We start from the raw sequence: 26,362 nt of genomic DNA on the forward strand, positions 1-26,362 counted from the left end.
TACAACAGACAAAAAGAATGGAGTCCTCTGCTACTGTAAACAACGTTCTTTTAACTAAACCAGATCAGCTTTTTATTGTTTTTAGCAACGAAAGAGGAGGACGACAACACGACTGAATATTCTAAAATTATAGTGTGTAACCCTATGCCATTGCTGACCATCACGACTTTTCTGGAGAGTCGTTGTAATTTCGCGTGTTGAAAATACTTTTATTAACTTAAACGCTTCCTTCTATTAAACCGTCGCACGGATAGTTACTGTCAGAATATAATGTCATATAGAGTTAACAAATGAGGTTTGGTTGTAAATGGGAAAGAAGTTCAACTAGTTGGCCCAGCAAGGGGCAGATTCGGGATGATACATGGCAGTTGTGGCAATTGGTACCTTTAGTGCATAACAGTTGTGGCTATTGGTACCTTTAGTGCTTAACAGTTGTGGCTATTGGTACCTTTAGTGCATAACAGCGGTGACTATTAGTACCTTTAGTGCATAACAATTGTGGCTATTGGTACCTTTAGTGCATAACAGTGGTGGCTATTGGTACCTTTAGTGCATAACTGTTGTGGCTATTGGTACCTTTAATGAATACAATTGTGGCTATTGGTACCTTTAATGCATAACAGTTGTGGCTATTGGTACCTTTAGTGCTTAAGAGTAGTGGCTACTGGTACCTTTAGTGCATAACAGTTGTGGCTATTGGTAACTATAATGCATAACAATTGTGGCTATTGGTACCTTTAATACTTAACAGTTGTGGCTATTGGTACCTTTAGTGCTTAACAGTTGTGGCTATTGATACCTTTAGTGCATAACAATTGTGGCTATTGGTACCTTTAATGCATAACAGTTGTGGCTATAGGTACCTTTAATGCATAACAGTTGTGGCTATTGGTACCTTTAGTGCTTAAGAGTTGTGGCTATTGGTACCTTTAATGCATAACAATTGTGGCTATTGGTACCTTTAATGCATAACAGTTGTGGCTATTGGTACCTTTAGTGCATAACAGTTGTGGCTATTGGTACCTTTAGTGCATAACAGTTGTGGCTATTGGTAACTATAATGCATAACAATTGTGGCTATTGGTACCTTTAATACTTAACAGTTGTGGCTATTGGTACCTTTAGTGCTTAACAGTTGTGGCTATTGGTACCTTTAGTGCATAACAGTTGTGGCTATTGGTACCTTAGTGCATAACAGTTGTGGCTATTGGTACCTTTAGTGCATAACAGTTGTGGCTATTGGTACCTTTAGTGCATAACAGTTGTGGCTATTGGTACCTTTAGTGCATAACAGTTGTGGCTATTGGTACCTTTAGTGCATAACAGTTGTGGCTATATGGTACCTTTAGTGCATAACAGTTGTGGCTATAGGTACCTTTAATGCATAACAGTTGTGGCTATTGGTACCTTTAGTGCATAACAGTTGTGGCTATAGGTACCCTTAGTGCATAACAGTTGTGGCTATTGGTACCATTTAGTGCATAACAGTTGTGGCTATTGGTACCCTTAGTACATGACAGTTGTAACTATAGGTTGTACATGACAGTTGTGGCTATGGTACCCCTAGTAGTACATGACAGTTGTGGCTATAGGTACCCTTAGTACATGACAGTTGTGGCTATTGGTACCTTTAGTACATAACAGTTGTGGCTATAGGTACCTTTAGTGCATAACAGTTGTGGCTATTGGTACCATAACAGTTAGGCTATTGGTACCCATAACAGTTGTGGCTATAGGTACCTTAAGTAACATAACAGTTGTGGCTATAGGTACCTTTAGTACATAACAGTTGTGGCTATAGGTACCTTTAGTGCATAACAGTTGTGGCTATTAGGTACCTTTAGTGCATAACAGTTGGCTATGGTACCTTTTAGTGCATAACTGTTTGGTACCTTTAGTGCATTACCGTTGTGGCTATAGGTACCTTTAATGCATAACTGTTGTGGCTATTGGTACCTTTAGTGCATAACAGTTGTGGCTATAGGTACCTTTAATGCATAACAGTTGTGGCTATTGGTCCCCCTAGTACATAACAGTTGTGGCTATTGGTACCTTTAGTACATGACAGTTGTGGCTATTGGTACCTTTAGTGCATAACAGTTGTGGCTATTGGTTCCCCTAGTGCATAACAGTTGTGGCTATAGATACCCTTAGTGCACGACAGTTGTGGCTATAGGTACCCTTAGTGCATAACATTTGTGGCTATTGGTACCTCTTAGTACATGACAGTTGTGGCTACAGTTGTGGCTATAGGTACCCTTAGTACATGACAGTTGTGGCTACAGGTTGTGGCTATAGGTACCCTTAGTACATGACAGTTGTGGCTATAGGTACCCTTAGTACATGACAGTTGTGGCTATAGGTACCCTTAGTACATGACAGTTGTGGCTATAGGTACCCTTAGTACATGACAGTTGTGGCTATAGGTACCCTTAGTACATGACAGTTGTGGCTATAGGTACCCTTAGTACATGACAGTTGTGGCTATAGGTACCCTTAGTACATGACAGTTGTGGCTATAGGTACCCTTAGTACATGACAGTTGTAGCTGTAGGTACTCTTAGTACATAACAGTTGTGTATAACTGTCATCAACATCAACAAAAGTAAACAACAACATTCTGTCGGCTAGTATATAATATGTTCCCATCACATTAAGGCAGTAACCCATCCGTTGCGGGTTATAGTCCTTCAAACTGAAGGGAAGACAACATGAACAGCATGTCTTGTGGATTTCAAGTAAAATGACCTTGACGTGAACGAACATTACGTATTATGTATTATGTTTTATATGTCAACTGTCTCAGTATGATCAAATGTTACCATGGCAACACAATACAGCACATCTGGTTAATGTGCATTATAATTAGAAACGGTCCTGGAGACATATTCAAATGATGAACCCAATAGGCACTATTCAATTAATAACCATTGAGTTAAACATTCAGGTCTAGGTGGTTTTGACGTGTTACTGCACGATACCATGCATAAAGCTCCAGGGATCTTATCTCGATGCTGGCATACTGTTATGGTCTCTACACATACAGGTATGCTTGTTGTGAACAGACTTGGGTCAAGGTTAGAGTTAGATTCTGACTGACTGCCCAGGGAGAGGGCTGAACATCTTGCCCCACCAGCTCAGACTACGGGAAGACAGCAATAATGATACATTGACTGAGCGCGAGGCCCTGTGACTGCACACAAAGGGGGGTTGTTTGTGCCCATGGTGCTGTGTCAGTTTGGCTAGACGGGAGGGGAAGAGAACTGGTACACAATTTGTTGGGTAGGGAAACAAGATACTTTTGATTTCGATAAGATACAGGGAGTAGTTCGGATGCTCCGACTCGACGACTCCATGCAATGAATACTGCATGGGTTTGACATACTCCAGGTTTATTGCGTGATCGGTGTGTTAATCAAGTCTGCCATCCCATACGACTGAGTGTCTAATGTTTCTGTGCTATACGGAGTTGCGTCCCAGGACTGGAACAGGATGCGATGCGTAAAAAGATGTAATCGTACTGATACAATTATCTGAATTTATTTATAATTATAAATTAATTTGAGTAAACTCTTTGGTGGTTCGTGCTGACTCTCTCTCTCTCTGACCCCTCCTCCCTCCCTCCCTCTCTCTCTCTCTCTCTCTCTCTCTCTCTCTCTCTCTCTCTCTCTCTCTCTGCCTCTCCATTCTCACTCTCTTTCATACACACACTCATACACACTTCGTTTTAATTAAATATTTCGACAAGCAGAGTAAGCCCCTATTGGAGCACCCCGCTGCAATTGAATCAATGTGGGCGTTTTCTGTCTGTCAAACCAATATGTCGGTACTTTGTCCGGTCTGTTACAGGTTACAACAATACATTCACGTATTCCATGGGACTTAACTGTAGTATTATACTGCAACATAAAACCACATATCACCTCCACCTTGAATACCCCGGGTACAATGTACTTTGATGAGTACCCGACATACGGGTGGGATTTGTATCCATTTAGTGTTTTGTTATATCGGAGGACTCGGGGGCTTATAAACTAGCTTACATAGCTATGATTACCGTTAACCCTTGCTGTCACAAAGAGTGTATACGTAGCGACGATTTGACACCAATTGTGTACATTGATACATATTATTTTCGTGGGAATCTATTGAAGATGCATATCAAATGTAAATTCAAATGACATCAAAGGCCTCTTTTCGTTACACCCATTGTGATAACTTGTAAAATAGGCCCCAGCAACGCATAATAGCTGAAGGGTGCGTCTTAATGGATGGAGTGGTCAGTGCTGACCTGTTCAACTCTATTGGTCGTTGTTCATAATATCAATCATTGGGGCCGCCTCCGTGGTGTAGTGGTTAGAGCGTCCGCCCGGAGAGTGGAATGTCGCGGGTTCGATCCCCGACCGCGTCATACCAAAAGACGTTAAAATATGGTACTTGTTGGTCCCTGCCTGGCGCTCGGCATTAATGGATACAACAAGGACTGGTCGGCTCGGAGTCAGTATAATGTGTCTGAGTGGGGTATTCATGCTTCATTGCGGCATGGTATCTCAGTGAGCTAGCACTATAAAAACCAGCTTAAGTCTGGGCTAGTACAAGCAGCCGCGCATACACATACACACGCATGCACGTCGTCATATGAGCGAAATATTCTCAAGCACGACGTTAAACCCAATTTCACCTCACCTCACCTCAATCATTGGATTGTCAAATGTAGATCCGACCATATACAGGCCGACATCCAATAGCCTTGGATGCCTTGATGGATGCGACTTTAAACAAGAAGCAATAATCTTGCCTTTAAAAAGGTTAACCCAATCTTCCGGTTGAGGTAGCGTTTTGTCAGGAATGGCTTCGCTTTTACCTATCTGTATAGTATACATGCAAGCATATCTATTGTGGTCATACTTGACCAAGCAGGTAGGCTCACAAAGGGTGGTATAAAGGGTCAGTTAGGGTCAGTTTATGTCCAAACCTGATAGTGTTGACCAGGCTACTGCACACGCGTTGAGACACCGTGGGAAGGGGCGTTCTTTGTTGGAGATAATTGGTATTGTCGAGGGACATGACAAATACCTTCTCTTATGAACACAATGTACAGGTATATTAACTCTACAGGGCACTGGACTAGAAGCGGCTGACACGTGTCTTATGAAAACATATTGTAATTAGAATCCAAGTGGTATATGTTACTTTGTTGGTTCAATTACCAAGACAAATATTAAGTGAAATATTAGCTGTATAATGAACCCAAACAAGATCACAGGACGTAGCCCGAAAATGTCTAATAGTCTGAACACAATGCTTTGCTGTACTTAAACAACACAATACAGAGAACACGTTCATATGGTTCTGTCTTAAAAGGTAAATGGAACATGCCTCTTTGAAACTGAAACTGTCCTTAAACGCCCTCCAGCTAGTTCGTGAATCTGGTTTGGCAATAGCACGGCGGGGAACACCAGAAATGGCTGTAACGCAGTGAACGCACTTAAGGATTCGAACCCTCGAATGTGACACTCGAATGTCTTCGGTGTCACGTGCGAACGCTTCAACCACTAGGCTACCCCACCGTCCCTCCAGCTGATGAATTGCAGATCAATATAATCTACTGCATGTTTGGACGTATTATGCGAATTAATTAATTTTATTTTATATTTTTTTTACTCACGGGATCAATATAAAATATCAAAAGCTACTTCGAAACTGGATAATGTAAACAATACTTTTCTCCTTGAGAAACAAGTATTTCCTTAATGTCTTGCCTTGCAGTCATTCTTGACGGATCAGCTTGACTTGCATCTTGAGCAAAGGTGGCGCCATTACTCAATCCAGTCAAGAGCAAGGTGACCGTTTCTAATTGAACAATCCCAAGGTCAGTCTGTTCCTCCTCATCAATGCCAGTTTCCTCTACTACCGTATTGATTCTAAGAAATGATCACTCGATATGCTCTATGGAAGGCATGAGCCGTGTGGTTGGTGGGCACTGCGCAACACAAGGCGTAACTGTATGTCTCATGTGTATCTGGAGAACACTGTTCGTATAGCCGATATGTTGTCAATATTGATTGCAGTAAGTATTATGTCGTAATTTACATCTCGCCAGCGCAAAGTTTTGATGCAGGAGAGATGCAGACATTTTTACACTGCGTCCTGCTGAGGAGTAATTGAACTGAAATCAATTTGTGTGTTTATATTTGTATTACTGTAAGTAATGGAGCGCCATCCTCGGTATTCAGGGATGTACTGGAATCCAAGAAGTTTCGTAAGTATAAGAGCGAAGAACATATCCTTGCATCCAGCTGTACGTACTTTTAGACGTCCTCAGAACTGTTTGATTATATTGACTTGGGGCGGCGGGGTAGCCCAGTGGTTAAAGCGTTGGCTCGTCACGCCGAAGACCCGGGTTCGAATCCCCACATGGGTACAACGTGTGAAGCCCATTTCTGGTGTCCCCCGCCGTGATGTTGCTTGAATATTGCTAAAAGCGGCGTAAAACCAAACTCAGTCAGTCAGTAATATTGACTTGCTATGAGGCAAGTGCTACCTTCAGAACAGGACACTCATTGCCACAACATGTTACATCACCAATGCATTGCAGAGTTTTTGTTGTTAAACGCTGCGCTCAGCAATATTCAAGCGGCGGTCTGTAAATAATCGAGCTTGACCACCCGATCCCGTTATTCGCCTCTAACGACAAGCATCGGTTGATGAAGACCAATTCTTACCCGGAACTTCACGGATGTATTGCAGCGAATAAAGTCTGTGGGCGGTGATAATTTCGACGGGCAATTGTTGAGCCTTGTGTTTAAAATGTACGTCCATCGTGCTCAACGCCAGGGTTCGATTCCCAACAAGGGTGCAGTATGTGTAGACCGATTCTGTTGTCTCCCGCCTTAGTTTTGCAGGAATATTGCTCAAAACGACGCAAAATCCTACTCACTTAGAATTTATTATAAGTTGTGTTGATCAGTGGCGTGAGATATTATTATTGGATTATTTATGACATTTGAAGACACTGACAAATCTGTTTGTCCACATGCTTGAACGTAAATGTCATTTTAAGTCACAAACACGGTGCCAGACGTTGAAGAATCATCCTATCTTATGTTCCAGTAACAAAGTTGTTCCTTGTATACAAATATTCCCTAGTTCACATGCACAATAGGACCGTAGGAGGCCTATCAGAGTATGGTATGAGTCTCTTGGTTGCACTTTAAGTCAGGTGATAACTTAATCTCGAACGTGCAATTTACACGGAAACTGATATCATCACGATATGACGATATCACCCAATTGACATTATAGTTCCGCACACGATCAATGTTTAATTCGAAGGGTTACGTTTGTTTATGAGTGTTTGCTGGAAGATAAACCCACGACATGACGTATTAACCCGTGACATATGTCACAATATGAACGTGACACGCAGTTCGCGACATGGATTACTGACAAATCTCACTTCGATCTCAGCTTAATATTAAACCCCGCTTGTATTGAAGGTCGTGTATTGATATATTGCTCAACTGGTTTCACTCTACGTGCACGTCGGCTCGTGTGGGTGGAAATACTGTGTAACTTCGTTAATCTGGACCCTTTGTATTGCGAAACCCATGTTTCCCATGATTATTTCCTTGAAACTCTTTGCATAATCAAAACCACAATACTAATAAAATAATGTACTAATCATTCGTTAATCCGCTAAGTTCTTTAAATGTACGATCCCATATGAGAACACTACAGTTCGGATTAACCCGGCTCTACTTGACCCCTACAAATCGCAGGGATATATATCGTACAGGATAAATTATGTCCGATGCAATTTTCTGTTTGTAACGGTAAACTTATTTTTCGTGTTTTGTCGAGTGAACAATTGCCTTGTCTTTGCATGTGTTTCTGACTTGGTGCAATGTTGGGACAGGATACCCGCACCTTTCTGCGAAGACCTGGTACAACTGTTAGTTATGATGTAGTCGAAATCGTACACAATAATGGTAATGTGTTTACAGAATGCAAACATATTGAGACACGTATATTTTCGATTTGTGGTTTACATCTACGAGCTAATCAATGTGTACATACATACATACACGTGTTTATGATCCTGCGAAAATGTATTAATATCAGTCTAGATACATTCGAATGAGCCTTCATTAAAATAGTATCATTCTTGGAAAGAGAAGTACAAGGTATATTGAGGAAGTGTTTTGTAGTCATTCACCTCGTTTACATTGCACGTCGCGGATTATACATGTCAATCTAAAACACAAGAAAACATCCAGCGTTAATATATTCGTTTTGGAAAATATTTAGTTTTAACATTCCGATCCTTGCTAGCGTCGCCAGCTCGTGCCTCTTTATCTCGTTGTATGAGGTACGGGAGCCGAACAAAGGGTTATATTTGTCAATAGACGAGTTACGCAACAGGTGGTCGTGAGTGGTGTTCGATAACTTGGCAATACTTCTTGTCAGGCGTGTAAACTGACACTTAAAAGCGGATCTGGTTACTATAGGAAAGAAACTTTGTAAATTGGAATTGGCAACATCTTGGATAACGTTGATGTAGGGATACAGGAGTGGGACGAAAGGATGGGGGAGGGGGGGAATGTAGGGAGATAATATAAATTATAGGAGGATGTGAAATTTATGGCATGCTCAACCAAATACAGAGTGTGTGTGAATATAGATATATAACGCACACACATGCATGCATGCATACACACATACACACACACACACACACACACACACATATATATATATATATATATATATATATATATATATATATATATATATATATATATACATATTGACGCATCTGTGTGCGTGTGTCTGTGTATCAGCATGGTACCCCTACCTCTTCAACAAACCCATACAATGCTACATATAGCCTAACGGTGTGACAACCAAACACTGAGTCATTCCCAAACTACTCCTGTAGTGAGGCTGTCCGCTTGAGAAACACAACCCTACCTTTTTCTCAGCCGGGATATCATCTGCTGAGACATAATGGCTGACACATACCCCAACATTCATTTCTTAGCATGGATGAGATAACACCTGACACATGAAGTGCTCAAGCACCTCTCTACTTCTAATTGTCCTGTTTATGTAACATCCCTGTCAACACTCAGTATCACTCTACACGTCCGTCCCATTGTTCAAATAGGATTTAAAACGTTGAATGGAAATGTATAAAACTTCATGCATCTTGTCTTTGCATGTGCAAAGTTGCTTCTGTATTCATTGCCTTATGACCACAGCACACAGCAAATGTCATACCACCTTATATACCCTTTCAATATATACCAGACAATGAGTTTGTCTCAATGTTTAATACCCCTGTATATTCATGAGAACAGCACAGCAAGACTGTCTACTGTAATACTAAAGACCTTATCATAACAAAAACACACGCAACAAGCTGATATAAAATGTTCCTGCATATTTAAAGGAAAGGCATGGATATAGTATACCACCTTGCCGCAGACCACTGTGTACCGTGTTGGCCCCGTCGTTTAACGACGGATTTCCACGTAAAGACGTGCGTAACCTACAAGTGTCGAGACCAGTGAACGTGGCCTGCAAGCCACGATTTGCCCTGATAATGTTTTCGTCCTCTTGGGTTTCGCCAAAGTGGTAAAAGACCTGCAGCTCTTCTTTCCTCCACATCTTGCTGACACGCCATGATATTGCTGAAACACTGTTAAACAAAACTCACTCACACCTTTGTGGAGTGCAGTGTATGGCGTTCATAAGTATGTATATTTAAGGTCCTTGACCTCTTGCTCCCAACACTATGGCGGAACCGGTATAATCCTACACGCCGTCGTCTAGTATTTGGTCTACGTGATGGTATAAAGGGAGACATATAGTGGGTTGTTAAGTGAGCTATTCTCGCTATTTCAATACACCTCTTGCTAATGCACTATTTCTTTTAGTGACTTTCATTCACTCAGTATTTAACTCGACTTTCATATTCATATTAATAACTTACTCAAATATTTACCAAGGAAGCGTAACTGCTTATTATCCCAATTTGTAAAGTCAAAGTATTTTCTGAAATGATTTATGACGGTCTTTATGTCTTATAATATTCAACGCTTCTATAATCTGTACTGATCATAAAATAGTTTGTTGATCTACTCAAATCTAACTAACAACGTAATTTTATGTTTGTGTAATGGGTGGTGGAGAGGTTTAAAGCCATACACTTGTTGTGATCAAACTTAGGGTTCAATGAACAGTTCCTGAGTTGTGCAATATATAATTTTTTAATGATGTGTTCATTCTTTTCATAAACAACATTGACAGTAATGAATCGTTTCTGCGGGTTATAAAATTTCAATTTTAAAAATTATCCTTATGTTTGAAAAAGAAATCCGTATTTTCAAAAGCCTTTGGACATAAATTAATTGTCATCCTATTTCTTAGAGCTACCACTGCGCTCAGGCTGTGAAATATACACCACCTCGATCCATCATTCTGGAATGTCAGCTGCTATAAAATCACAGCTGGGTGTATTTTGATTACAAAATGGCTGTTAAAGTCACTGGGGCATATCCAAATTTCTTGTTTAATTTTCTGTTACCAAGAGGGTTATTTTACAATATTTTCCCAAGTCAAACAACGAATATATTTCAGTACTCTGCTAACAACAACTGTCATATGGTACCTTTTCCTTTAGCACTGTCTGTCATATATGTGTCAGTTTTATCTATGTACATATTTGTAGATATTATTAAAAAAACATTCTATGTTTGACGTTATCGCATTTATCTTATATGAAATAATATGCAAAGTGTTTTGTTACTTATTTATGTATGTAAAGCATAGGGCCTACCAAAAATCTGTGTATCTAGTATCAAATGTTAAAACCCCCATTAATATCCACCATAACAGTAAATCATCGTCTGTAACAGTAAATCATCACAGCTCGGTATGACCTACTTTAGTATACCAGATTTACCACCTCAAGTTTGCTGTATCTGTGTATGAATCTCATACTCTACCTAGAGCCTGTTCACATATGATATTGACAATGTCCAGTCACTTGGCCGCCACTGACACACCCTACAGGATATATGAGCCCATTCATTTCCCATACACCAGGAGGTCAAGTCGTCATGTTGGTCTTGGTAGTTTCGTGTAGTGTTGACGGTCATAAAGGTTATATTTGATGTAAAACTGCAATGCTTTGTCACCTGGTAGTGTGTATTCGGTTGGCTCAGTTCGTGAATAGTTATAATTGATCAGTCTGTGTGTAACTGACGCCCTGGCTATCTCCATCTGACGGTAATCATTTTATCTGTACCCCACTTAAAGAGGTCGCTGTATTATACTCTGTTTCAACGTCAGATCTTATCTTATAGCCCTAAGTATCTGCTTGTATTGGCTCTTTAAACATCTGATTGTTAGGACACAACGCGTAACAGATCCTCCCCGCCTACATCACTATCCCTCCCGCCCAGCGTGGCCACACCCTTCCTTTCCATTGACCACCAACACCAGATGTAACCTCATTTATTTCCTTTCCTTTGACCACCAACGAACCAGATGTAACCTCATTTATTTCTTTGGTGTGACAGAACACTTCTTCTCATTGTGGGTCATGTGTGTATTCTAATAAGAGCCCCAAATGTCCTAGTCGTTTAACGCCTCAAAATTCACAATGTAGAGTTGCGTCCCTTGGGCGTGACAGAACACTATGATCATAGGAGGTATGCCAGAATACTGTGGTCTTGAGTTCAAACACAAGATTGTGATTTTGAGCTTAGTAGAATAAGCCGGTACTCGCAGTTTTACCCGAGTTGAAAGCGCCATCTGCATCAGAGATCTCTTTCTACATCACGCTGACGCGCTGTGATATCATTACAATACTGCTCAGTCATGTTTAGTGTTAATTACCTACACGTGTGTAAAATGAAACATTAACTCCTTGTACCTATCGTATTTCGGCCACGTGTATGTTCGTATAATCACTGTTTAGCGATACCCACATCGCCTGGTTATTGTAAAATTGTCTACGATGCCACAGTTTGCGTTCCTTAGAAGCACCAGGATCTGGTCTTCGCCGGTTCGAATCCCAATTCTACACGATTATGACCCTCGGTTGGTCAGTACCACATCCGTGCTCATGGGTCACACCAAAATGGTCACGTCAACGTTCTACGTCACATACAATCAACTTTAATCATTCGCTGTCGAAAATCAAACTCACTTACTACGAAATGTATGTCCAGATAGTAAGACACACAACAGGCAATATTTTCTTCTGTGGCTAAGGTCACATTGGTTATGGGGCGGTGGGGTAGCCTAGTGGTTAAAGCGTTGGCTCATCACGCCGAAGACCCGGGTTCGAATCCTCACATTGGTACAATGTGTGAAGCCCATTTCTGGTGTCCCCCGCCATGATGTTGCTGGAAATTGCTAAAAGCGGCGTAAAACCAAACTCTATCTGTCACACTGGTTATGCTTGAAGAGGTAAAGTTTGATTATATTCTGATTTACGTGAATGACAACCAATGGATATTACACAATGGACAAACGGTTTGACCATCCCAACAGTTATATTCACATTCCACATCACACAAAGAATGACGCTTTACTGATTACACCAAATATTGAATTGAATTTCGCTTGGAATACCCGTTTTATACCAATAATAACACACGGTTGTTGAAGATGTGAGATACATGAAAATAAATCCACGTCCCGTGGACCATAAAACTATAGCTGTCGCGAGGTTGTATATGTACTACCCTAGACGATATGCATGTGTGTTCCTGGAGCTGTTTGATATAGGATCACCCTACGACCTTCCCCTTTGTGGTAACGTTGGTGTCGTATGACGTCGTACAATACGAACCCCACGCACCAGGGCACGAGTGCCATGACGCCCATTCTACAACCCGACTATCCAAACGTAGTTTGAAACAGTACCTGTGTAACCGAGGTAGACCAGAACGTGCAGTTTATGACAGGACTGACAAGCCGAAAAGAGCAAACCACGCTGCCGTTGTCAACGATACAATATACGGCTTATCTACGTTAATACATATATACTGTGGGATATAAAGTTTATCTGTGTTGTTTTGTGCAGTGAAGTAAAACGCGGATGGTATTTATCCTACACAGATTAGGTTTTGCGATTTTTCTACGTAAGATATTCTGCCCATCTGTTCACAGATATTTTATTCTGTAGCAAAACAAAGGTTTTAAGTCTTACATTTGACTTGTATGTGAAATATGTTTTATGAATTCCTTAAACGCTATATTTTCCGAAGATATGCATTCTTATCATTTCCTTTCAAAACGAAAATGCACCAAACTTTCAACATGAACAAAATATACTACAAGTGCTTATAGCCCGTCGGTTCTTTAGATATATATTACTTACTGTACATGTGTACGTCCAGTTGAGAGCATGATTATGTTTTGTGTCAGAATCGTTTACCCAGTGACAGTCCCGCCTGTAAGCATGACTAAAATTGTCCGCTGATACAAATTAAGGACCAATGATGTGCAAGAAAATTGTAAATAAATAAATATAACGTGTGAAACTGTTCCCTACTTTACCAGGACACAAAGACGAAAAGATGTCATTACTTCCAGTATATTGTACGCGGCCATTGCATGTCATGACAATATCATTGCCATAGCGTTACATTATTGTCATATCATTTTATTACTGCATACATAATTGTACATCATTCCCCTTTGTTGCAGACACGACTCCGTGAATCTCATTTTGTCAAGAATTACATCGCCATCCAACAAGAACTTGATGACCTCAGAGGCCAAACAGATGACGTCAAGGAAATTCGAGAAAAGCTAAATGAAGTGAAGAAATCTCGGGTAAGGCGATTTATACTTCTTAATACTCTAACATAAAAAATAAAACGAGAAAGTATAATCACGGTGGTGAATTATGGACTAGCTCAAACCTCTTAGGGGCGATAGGGTAACCTTGTGGTAAAAGCGTTCACGCAACTTTACACACTTACCGCATTTCCTCTGTAGGATTCACGCCACTTTACACACTTACCGTATTTCCTCCGTAGGAGGGGCGGTGGGGTAGTCTAGTGGTTAAAGCGTTGGCTCGTCACGCCGAAGACCCGGGTTCGATTCCCCACAGGGATACAATATGTGAAGCCCATTTATGCTGTCCCCCGACTTGATATTGCTGGAATATTGCTAAAAGCGGCGTCACTCAGTCACTCAAAACGTAACATGGCTGATGTATATAATTGTTTCCAATGACTGGGTGTCGATATTCAAACTATCGAACATTGGTCATTGGTTTGCCTTATTAAAACCTTGATCGTTGGTGATTTTGTATCATTCTATCAATCTTGCCTTGTTCAGACTCAATCCTTTTGTCCGTTGTTGATTAAATGCATAAACACCTTTCACTCACTCATTCACTTCTTAATTCACAGGGTCATACACGAGACTTTGAGACTGCCGACAATGAATATTTACTATTAGAGGTAAGTATCCTTGGCAGATATACTCGATGTCACAGCACGCTAATCATCTGGCGCTCATTGTCTGTGCCAAGGTGCCATAAATACTTCATCTGCCCTGTATGATTGTCGTAAAATGTCATAAAAATTATTCTATTATTTCAGGATGCTGCACACCAAAGGAAACGTTGCCTGGAAACACTTTTATACGTCAGTGAGGTAGAGAACCTATTTCAGGTAAACACGTATTTATTTTACAGTGAATCATTTAGATAGCCATAATAAAATCTTCCTCATTTTAACCCTTAAGGCAAGGACACGTGTACTATAATTGTTCACTAGTGGCTCATAAGGTCTGTTTCGATTTCCAAATGAAGCAATCTTTTGCTCTTAATAAATTCCTAAATGTAGCTTCTTAGAGCGATGGCACACCATAACAGGAGTCAATAATGTCGTTCCTTTATGTTCACAAGGAGGATTTATTCTTAAGGTTCATCGCCATTACAAACATGCAAACATGTCTTATATGTTTGTAATGCAAGTGTCTGTTTGCTCACGAAACACCTCGTTAAAGGCATGCCTACAATAAATTGATCATTTCAAAAGTTTCTATTTATCCGAGATAATCCCATTAAGTGTCATATGTGCATTGATATCACTATATGTGTTCCGGGATACACGTTGATGCAAAGCAGACAGTGGACAAATCATGATAGTAAATATGCGACAGTTTCTGTGTAATGACAAAATGTATCCAGCCGGTTTCTTTGTCATAGGACCGCCTCCGTGGTGTAGTGGTTAGAGCGTCCGCCCGGAGAGCGGAAGGTCGCGGGTTCGATCCCCGACCGCGTCATACCAATAGACGTTAAAACATGGTACTTGTTGGTCCCTGTCTGGCGCTCAGCATTAATGGGTACAACAAGGACTGGTCGGCTCGGAGTCAGTATAATGTGTGTGAGTGGGTATTCTTGCTTCACTGCGGCATGGTATCTCAGTGGGCTAGCACTATAAAACCAGCTTCAGTCTGGTCTAGTACAAGCAGCCGCACATACACATACACACGCATGCACGTCGTCATATGAGCGAAATATTCTCAAGCACGACGTTAAACCCAATTTCACCTCACCTCACCTCTTTGTCATAGGCTCCAGGCTTTAAAAGTAGGCTTTATGTGAATTCAGATTTGGAACACTCCTCACAATCATTTTAAGAGACGAAAGACTTTATAGAAGTGTATACATTTAAATACAACGTTTCGTAAACGTACTTTCGCTCTCTAACCCAAGGGAGTGACAATTTGTGCACAGCTTTTGGAAAGATTCGCAGAAGATTTTGTATTGAAGTTTACGCATACATTTTATGGTTAACGTGTTTAACAATTCAGAGTAAATATATTCATCAGAATAAATGTAACAACAATATGATAGACATACCTTTTATACTTTATGCCACTGTATGTGGTATATTTGCCGTGGGTTTCATTTCGTCATGGGGACCTAGATCCGCTATCTCACGTCACCTTTCATGGCGAGGAGATTATAGAAGTAACATTAAATAGTGTTCTTTTCTTAGCGTGAGCGATTCTCCCTGACGTCGCTGTATGTATTGACAGTTCCGTCAATGACTGACTGCTAAATCCATCATTTTGAACTATGTGTGTACTGACAGTTGTAACCATCCTTTCTGAATTTGACGCTTTCACGTCGCCGTGGAGCAAACACAAATCGGAAAGAGGCATCGGATTTAATTTATAGTCATTGAGCACAATACGATTTCGTCCACTATACGCCGGTATTACTGATATTAAATAGACTTATCATATGTATAGTCCTTGAGAAGATTTACAAAAGTACAGGGCTGACTCACTTGCAGAATTTCTGTCGGTTGAGACAGGTAGATATAAAGACCGTGTTAACTGGAGAACTACATATTCACCACTCTGGACAGTGTGCATTCATTCACTCGCTGTAGCGTGTAGTGCATTTACGCTATCTGTGTCAGATTCTTTCATTGGCTCGATCCATGCAGTATGCATTCACTATCTATGCCAGAGTCCTTCACTCGCTGTCTTGTCAGTGTTCATGCGGACCTTGAAAGATTCCTCCATTCGCTTGATCCATGAAAGTTTAATTCACTATCAATGCAAGATTCAAACATTCGCTATATCTAATGTTACTTAGGGCAATAAGGCCTGTAAGTCTCACGAGGTGCTACTTCCAGTACTAAGCTTACTTATGGTTACGATTCGGTGAACCCGATTCAAGTGACAAGCGTCTATATAAGAACCGCCAAATATGACTAGACGGGTCAAGTGTACAACTATGATGTCACAACTGTTGACAGTCGTAATAGTTGGCTAATTTAGGGATATGTTATTCCTGCAAAGGTGATTGGTTCCTTACTGTCAACTGACAACCACGAGACCATTCGAAAAGGTATGAAACGTTATTTGTCACCGGATATACTAAGGTCTCGCGAAGTGCCGTAACCTACTTATGGGCCCTATTATATACGCTGGAACAAGACATGGGGTCCACTGACTCCGTGAGAGATCGTGCAGCGAAGGGTCAGCTTTGTCAATCTGATCGCTGCCATTAAGTCATAACCTATGCAGGATAAAAACAAACAGAGTTGAAAGGCTAGGATGCTTATGTTGAGAATGTAATGAAATTCCTTTAAGGTAGAAATAAAGGCTTCATATATCATCACCATCATCATCCATACGTTCAATGAGGAGATGTGATAACTGTTTTCCTAATAACAAATCTTGACCACCGTGTATTTACATATGTGAGATTCCCACATGTGAGAAAATATATCACCAATAATACGCTCAGTGCATACTTTTGTCAGAACAGACACACAGTAGATACTAAGAATGTAGAGATTTGAGACGCTAGACTGACCAGTTCTATAGACTGACAGACCAGATACTGACCCATCCATCAGACCATACACTGACCGATCCGTCAGGTGTAGGTTTCTACAATGTATTGTACAACCCTAAAACACCACTCCACTTCACGACACGGCGCTTAGCGAAACCTGCACGGCTGAGTGGCAGTGCATGAAGCTTCAACAGACGCCGGTAATTCCTGTGTTACAATGACGGGTGCTGTGTGGATGACGTCCATTGACGGCCGCTGATCCATCCATAATCTGCTGTTGTCGTTCTTTACAACATCGTGAACATTTTCTAACACGATCATACGCGATACGTCACTGTTAAAGTACTCACAACCCGAGAAATCAAAGTAGAGAGACGAAGGAATGTCTAGAATGCAAGTTAACAAACACGACCATTTGAATTTTTTGCAGTGTATCCGACATACTTGTTATCTAATTCATGTGTATTTTACCAGAATGTCCAGGCTGATTTCGAGGACCGAGCTCTGTATCTCAGTAACCGTCGGAAGGTGTTTGAGAGCGTGTACAGAGGAGAAGACATTGCGGAGGCGTCACGTATGCACAGAGTAAGGTTCAGTACAGAGCACATCAAATGCAAAATAGATGATAATACAATGGATATAATATCCGGGTCGATTCCCAATTTGGGGCCAATGTGTGAAGCTTGGGTCCCAAGTTTTGGTAGTATTGTTGATGAATGGTGCTTAAACACTGGGAAATTGTACCCTCTACACTTTTACCTCAATGTAAGATGCGGTTGGGACTCCCAGTGGCGGGGTTTATTCTCTACATGGGTACAGTGTATGAAATCCGTTTCTCATGTCCTCAATAGTGGAACGTTGTTAGAGCAGCGTAATACCATATTCACTTATGCAGAAAATGCCAGTTCTTTATGGATCACCATATTTCTCAGACTAGTCGCGACCAACTCAGTATATGCATGCCATGTTGTTCCATCAAACATCAATAACATGTATGTTTATTGCAGGACTGCGTGTATGCCCTCCGTCAAGGCTGGGCGTGGCTCTCCAACCTGACACAATGCATGGAGGTGCACCTCAAGAACGCAGGAGAGTTCCACCAGGTAGGGGCAACAACTCTGGATGAAACTGCTAAAAGTCCACGCAAATATACTGAAACTGTCAAATTAAATTCAAAGCTTATTTTAGGGTTATTTCTTTCTGTCTTCTTTTCGAAACAATTTGGGTCTTAGTACAACACAACTGTGTCCTATATTTACTCAGTTCCATCACGATGTGAAGCACCTGGATGAAGACATGCACACATTCCTGCAGTGGCTGAATACAGAGGTGTTCCGGAAGCAGGTGCAGACACGTGACCCAGAACTAATGGCGAGCCACTTCCGGGTAAGATATGCAAGGCTTGCAATGATACTTACAACATAAATTACAGGTGACATAGACAAAATTGGACACAGTCCTCAAATTCGCGTGTTTGCTTTGCATGCATTGTGTTTGTGACTGTTCCAAAAATATGGCAGGATACGCTTACCTTTTTGCGAACAACGCGTATCATCAGACATCACTACGTCATACTAATGCCAATTACATCATGCTTATGAGGTATTCGGAATCGTATGTTGACTTTTATATCAGATTAATGAATATGGGAGAAAATGTTGCTTTGTACCGGCCACTTCTAGTTTAGGACGTTATTAATATGTTGCATGCATGGCATTCAGCAAACGTACCGGAAATAGAAACGAAAACATATATCTGGTTTGTCAGTAAACATTACTTATTACCGTATTTTCTCTGGAAGCTTCACACCTCTTTATACAATTACCGTATTTCCTCCAGGTGATTATAAACCAGCTGCTGGACTACCAAGGCCGTGTGGAGCGCCTGTGTGAGAGGAGCAAGTCTGTGTTCCCCATCTACTTCCGTAAAGAACTGCCCCCCTACCCCCTGAAAGCCACGTCCCTAGTCACCTACACACATCAACAGGTATGTATCTTGATGGACCAGAAGAAGAGGTTTGTTCCGTATAAGTAAATTACATGACAAACAATAAGTCGTACAACGTGGTGGTGGTTTGAAAGCTGCACAAATGAAGGATATACTATCATAATAATGACGAACGTATAGACAAAGCTTCTTTGACACATTTGTGAACGTTAACTTAACGTCTTTGAATCACCAAAATAGGACATTAAAACATATTAAATGAAATTCATCTTTGGTAATATTACTATGACAAAATGTACACATTATATGCAAATTATAAGTCTAATAAATACCTTGACAGACGCTCACAAAAGACCCTGTTATTACAGATTTAGACATTCCGGTTTTCTGTCCCGTTTTAGATTAGCTTGATACCGTAATGATATGCTTTTTCAGATTTCGCTGGAGAAGGATGAGGCTATTACAGTGATTGACAACTCCGATCCAGAAAGATGGCAGGTACGCGGTCGATGATGATGATGATGATGATGATGATGAACTATCTGATAATTTCTTGGATGTATCCTTTCCCTTTAAAGGTTACTCCCTTTGTGTAGTAAGGTGATTTGTACATACTAGACCTTTTGTCGTAGGTGAAGACGTCCGCCGGCCACGAGGTCGAGGTCCCCGCCATCATCCTTGTCATCCCGCCTCCAGACCCTAAGTCCTTCATTGAAGCTCAGAGGTCAGTGCCTAACATTACGTTTCCGGTGCATATGTCGATGATCTGCTTGAAGAATATCCAAGTTATCTCCCTTGCCCTTTCACCCGAACATGCACAAGTTGCTTGAAGCTCCACTTCGTCTCTCAAGTCGTGCCAGTGTCGCCTGGTCTAGGTTTCGAATCCATTGTTTATCTCGAGTATCGTCCCATTTTTACTAAAGGGTAACTTGAAGCATGTCAGAGTTACCTCCCTTAGTCTTTCGTTTGCGACTATGGTGAATGGAGTATTAAACTGTTACAAAGTAAACTCTGCCATATTAACAGTGAGTGAGTGAGTTTAGTTTTACGCCGCACTCAGCAATATTCCAGCGGTCTGTAAATAATCGAATCTGGACCAGACAATCCAGTAATCATCAGCATCGATCTACGCAACTGGGAACAGATGACATGTGTCAACCAAGTCAGCGAGCCTGACCACCCGATCCCGTTAGTAGCCTCTTACGACAAACATGGGTTACTGAAGATCAATATTCTAACCCGGACCTTCACGGGACCCATATTAACAGAATTTAATATATATAATGACGGAAACAATGCCAGCAACTTTGGAAAATATGATTATCTTTATCATGGTAGATATATAATAATCTTACTGACAATAGGAAGGGAAATAAAGACAGATATTTGTATTGTTTCACAGACTTCGAAGTCAGCTGCACGTGCACTGGGATACAGCTGTGCAAACGCTCAGACGTCAGCTCGTGCAGTTTATGACAGCTGTTGCCAAGGAAACACAGTCGCGAGAGGTATGTATAACTCCAGCAAAATTCATGTATCCTTAAAACAAACATAATTCTTCAAATTTATTAATAAATGTATTCAGAAGTGGAAAAAGCTTTCAAGCGAAACTTCAGTCACTTGCAATATTTCTTATTTTAACAGTTCCAGAGTCTCTCATCCAATCAGAAGTCAGCTTACATGAAGTTGCTAAATGAAGCAACACAATTGCTGCGACCTGCAACCAATGAAGATCAGGATTACATCGCTTTCCGAAACCAGATGACAAATATCCGAAAGGTCATCAGCGGTGTTAAGCCAGGTACGCCGCAGCCATTATTGGCTTCAATTCTGAATCATAATTCATAATCTCTTCTTAATTTGGAAACTGACCTCCGTTGTGAAGTGGATAGTTTGTCAGTCCAGCCAGGTCATTCCGAAAGACGTAAAAAGATGGTATTTGTTGTTGCCCAGGCTGGTGCCAAGCAATAAGTGGATAGAAGTGGGATGTGAGATTAGAGTCAGGTACCCATGTTATACTGTGGCATGGTATCTCAGTGGTCTGTTACTCTAACACCGACATGTATGCCGGAACTTCTACAGTCCCACACACGTGCACGCACATTGATGTGGGAGTGCAATAATATTGACCACGACTCGGACATTACACCTAATGTCATTGCAAACAACCCTGTATTGACTCACGTGCTGAGTCAGCCCCTCTGGGAATGCTCCCCGGCCTTATGTCCAGCCTTTCGTCTCAAAGATCGTACTTCTCCTTGATGGGGAGGAGAACTCGCTCGCTTACTCGTGAAGATCTGTATTGAATTTGTCTTCTTGTGGTAAGAGGCGACTAACGGGATCGGATGATGAGGCTCCCTGACATGGTTGACCAATGTCATCGTACCCCAATTGCGTAGATCGATGCTCATGTTGTTGATCACACGGTTGTCTGGTCTGTTTTTTTACGGACCGCAACATCTGGAATATTGCTGTGTGGGACGTTAAACAAAAAGACCGTACACTCTCTCACTCACTCACACATATGTGTATGTCGTTATATAAATAGCCACGTTTCACTTTTATATCACACCATCTATACTTTTAATATGTTTTCTTTTAAACAATAATGTAATTTGATCATTTGTTTCAGGCCTAAAAGACCTGAAGAATGGAACGGTTAATAAATGGAACGCCACAAACAAGACGTTTCGAATTTATACGGTAAGTTTTCTGCAACCATATTATGTAGTTTGTGACACTACGGCTGAAATATTGATGATGTGCTCCCACATACCGATATGCCAATATTCATCCTTATATACACTGAAGTATGTCTACAATATGCAAAGCAATTTATTTATTTTATTTATTTTTTTTTTTTTTGGGGGTAGGGGTGGGGAGTTCAAGTAAATTAGTCTATTAATATACCTTTTGATAAATTGGACTACGTTTTGATAAATTGGACAATGCCCGTGTTAAACATTCTGACAAACGTGGAATGTGAATTCACTGAAAGAATCATATGTAAATATTGTAAATCAGTTATAGTGCATTTGGTATCAGATTTATGAAATTAATAAAAACACTAAGTAACGGCACATGAGTCCCACATGAGCGCAATCCAACACGAGTTGTCTCCCTTGCAGGAGCTGCTCACCTACACGAGGACGTTCAAGAGAGACGTGTGGTCTCGTCGGGAGGAAGAACACCTCGTGGTCAGAGACCTGGAGAACCCACCAACCTTCACCTCCAAGGCCTACTTTGAAAGGTAAGTTAATACCGAATAACAGATCTACATGTGAACAATTATTTGATCTTACTAACGATCACATGTCAATATAATGCACACATTTTAATGTTGTCAAAGACGTTTACCTCATAAAGCAGGAATATAAAATTTTACCTCATGAAGTTTGGTTCTCAATACACAGTATCAACGTCAGAGTCCTAATTATCTTCTGAAAACTGGTGCGAAAATGGATAATTATAAATTATATGACACGTTATTAATTGGGAAGTATTATTTTTGATATCACGTTGTAATTTTCTAATGTGTACAGGTAGTTTATTAGAAAAACAGTAAGATAGCATTCTGATTCGATGTCATTTACCAGACCTTTTTTTATTCCTGTTGCAGAGCACTGCCCGTGATTGATATTGACAATGTTACAAAGCAGAGCAGACTGACCACTGTCCGATCTGAGATCTACATCCACGAGCGACACAGGTCCAAGAAGCCAGTGGCGCCACCTAGGAAAAGACGCGGTGTGAAGGAACAGAAATCAAACAAACCACAAGACGAGGAGTTCTCAGAAACTACGGAGTACTTCGAGGAGAGGAAGACATTTGTGATCACTGGAGTGATAGATCCTCGCAACAAGCAGACGTTGAGTGTCTTCCAGGCTCTGTCTAAAGGCGTCCTGAATCAGCAACAAGGGACATACAATAATCCGGACACTGACTATTCTATATCCATTCCAGAAGCCATCCATCTTGGCTACATCCTTGTAGAATACAGGGATCATTTCGTTAACGGAGATATTGCCGAGAATGGATTTTCAGGTCTGCAGAATTCTATTGACACGAAAACATTTGACATATCTGGTGTGATAGATCCTCGGACTGGGGAATGGATCAGTGTTAAGGAAGCTATTGCTGCAGGAATTCTTGACCCAAGGACGGGCAAGTTTAAAAATCCAGTTACAGGGGAGGAGCTGACTATTCTAGATGCCATCAAGGCAGGGTATCTGATGGCAGACCCAGACCTCTTCGCAGAAGGAGCCCAGGAGTATAGTGCGTTCATGTCTGTGGAACTGGCAGATGTTTCCTATAAGATTTCAGGAATCATTGACCCAGCTACAGGAGAGGAAATCTCACTCAAGCGTGCAATACAGGATGGTGTCATAGACATTGCTAACGGAGTGTACCGGAATCCTTTAACGGGGGAAGTTATGTCCATATCTGATGCTATCAAACGAGGCTTCATTAAGGGAAGACCTTTTGATCCTTCTCGAGACAAGGACGATGGTGATGTTCTGAAATACCAACAACTTCAGGTAAAGAGACAGAAGTTCCAAGCTGCAGATCTTGACAATGTAGACGGAATGGACCTTGCCAATGCTAAAATAGACCCTAACGAACTTCTTTACAGCAAGATCAGAGACAAGATCGATACCAGTGCTAAAGGTATCAGAGATCCCAAAACCAAAAAAGCTCTATCAATAGATGAAGCATATGAAATGGGAATTCTCAATTTTGCTACAGCAGAATATGACACTCTTGACGGTGAAATCATGCCATTACAGGAAGCGACTGCTAGAGGCCTCATTGAACCCTCGGTGCTAAAAGAAATCTTGAAGACATACCAAGAGGCCAGTGTGGGAGAGTTGATAGACGGAGGTAAATTTGACCCCGACACAGGATTAGTTACAGATCCCATAACAGGCCTCACCCTGACTCTACAGGCAGCAGTGTCTCAGAAAATCGTCGACCCGGAGACAACGTTCTTCTATGACGTCCCCTCAAATAGGGTGATGAGTCTTCAGACAGCCATTGCCGCTGGGAGATGTAATCTCAAGACAGGCTGTATAGTAAAGGGGGAAACTGGAGAGGAGATATCTGTGAGTGAAGCTATTGAAGCTACTCAGATCTTTGCCCATATTGACCCCGGTCAGATGGCCGAGCACGCCGAGACCATCTCCAAACTCCGTGGTGTAATGGACACTAAGATTAAGGGAGTGAGGATCCCGACTACCAGTGAGGTGCTATCTATAGAAGAAGCTGTAACCTGTGGTGTTCTTAACATTCCCGTTGTGGCCTATGCAGACTCAAAGGTCAGTGAGGACATTCCACTTCAGGTGGCGGTCAAGAGAGACCAAGTCGAACCAGAAGCAGCTATTGCAATCTTTGCTGCTTTTGATAAACTCTCGCTTCAGGAAAGCATAAGTTCGGGAACTTTAAATCCAAAATCAGGCAAATTTGTGAAAGCAGATACACGTGAAGCTATTCCTGTCGATGTTGCCCAGACTTCCGGAGTGTGGAATCCTAATTATGTGTACTTTGTAGACAATGAAACTGGCAATGTTACCAGTCTCGGGTCCTTTATGGACAGAGGGAAGTTCGATCCTCAATCTGGTAAGGTGATCAGCAGTGCTTCCGGTCAAGCAATGACCATTGAACAGGCTATTGCCAGTGGCCTGATAACCCCAAGCATTGAGCCGGAGAAGTATGTTGACACATCTACGACGCTTAAAGACCTTATCGACAACGGGAAAGTTAATCCCAGATCAACAACATTTGTTGCCCCGAATGACCTTAGAATGTCCTTGAGAGATGGCCTTGCCCATGGATTCCTGACGATGGGATCAAAGGTCAAACTTGATCCTTCCACTGGGGAACTATTTTTGGTGTCAGATGAAGAAATTGTGCGAGCTTTGGTTGATGTGAAGGAAAACACCGATTGGCTGAGTGATGTTGAAAAGACAATTGGTAGTCAAGGGAAACCAAGCGAGAGGCTTGAAAAATTGAAAAAGCAATCTACAGACACTAAGGTAAGACCTTTCTGTTGAAAGAGACTAATTAGCAGTTAAAACTTGTTATTGAGTGATTTATCATCAAACATATGATTAAAGACCTACAAGTAACCTTAGGGCACTTGGGTAAGCTTCAGTAGGTCACTGCACTTGAGGGTGGGTCTTCCGTGTCTAGTTAACGCTGCAATGCGAGTAATATAGGCCTATCTTCTCCACTTAAATTGGGATATCTCCTGACTTCATATCGCAATGTTCACTGTGCTTTTGAATGATGGCTTACGCCCGGATTAATGTCCTATAAACTACTCATGGAGGGTTTCTAGCCTATCTACACAGAAATGTCCTGTATGTTGGCCGGTCTCGAAATAATGTCAGCGTCCAGGAAAATCTAACGCCATTGCTACCCATGATAGGCATGTATCTCTCATAACTTATCTGTTATACATGTCATGTAATGTGTGTAATACTATTCTATGGGCGTAGAAGAAAGTAATGGATTCGTACAATGCACTGCTCTCGTACACAGGTGATACATGAGCTTGATCTCAGTATTCTGCTTGCTGAATCGACTTGTTCCCAGGAAAAGTGGGCATGACCTGATTGAATGGACATTTGTATCGTTGGTTTCATATAAAAAATAGCAAATGCTGCCGATTATTATAATTATACACAAATAATGGTTGGAAATTATTCAAACTTTGAAAACTTGAATATCTATTCAAACAAAACGACCGCCATGGTGTCTGTGATAATTATTGTGTCACGTACGCATCCCTCCCACCTATTACCCAAGTTAGTATTGGGGTCGTGTAGTTGTAGACGTGCCATTGTGTTCCAGATACAAAGTTATCTTATCTAAAGGTATGCATCTACAAACTAAATCCAAATTGACCCCTGCAATACTTAATTAGAGAGCTATTACTTGCCAAATAATTTAAGTTATTGTCTTAGGTCTTGTAGACAGACTAGTGTAGTGGTTAAGGTTTCGTTCAAATGAGTTCAAATCCTCAATTTGTAAAATATATAAATCTCGTTCTTGGTGTCC

General features: G+C 41.1%; 1 protein-coding gene across 1 annotated transcript in view; it reads left to right on the forward strand.

Annotated features, from left to right (window-relative positions):
• The window catches only part of LOC124282895 (dystonin-like), a 108,876-nt gene that overhangs the window by 31,124 nt on the left and 51,390 nt on the right, over window positions 1-26,362 (forward strand). The window contains 14 exon segments of the mRNA XM_046718936.1: window positions 13,729-13,857; window positions 14,442-14,492; window positions 14,634-14,705; window positions 17,831-17,941; window positions 18,364-18,459; window positions 18,620-18,742; window positions 19,196-19,342; window positions 19,739-19,801; window positions 19,936-20,027; window positions 20,706-20,811; window positions 20,948-21,104; window positions 21,936-22,006; window positions 22,432-22,553; window positions 22,923-25,335. Coding sequence (XP_046574892.1) covers window positions 13,729-13,857; window positions 14,442-14,492; window positions 14,634-14,705; window positions 17,831-17,941; window positions 18,364-18,459; window positions 18,620-18,742; window positions 19,196-19,342; window positions 19,739-19,801; window positions 19,936-20,027; window positions 20,706-20,811; window positions 20,948-21,104; window positions 21,936-22,006; window positions 22,432-22,553; window positions 22,923-25,335 — 3,753 coding nt within the window.

Source organism: Haliotis rubra, unplaced genomic scaffold (assembly GCF_003918875.1).
Source record: "Haliotis rubra isolate DU_JTF1 unplaced genomic scaffold, ASM391887v1 Scf306, whole genome shotgun sequence".
In the NCBI taxonomy this organism is placed as follows: Eukaryota; Metazoa; Mollusca; class Gastropoda; order Lepetellida; family Haliotidae; genus Haliotis; species Haliotis rubra.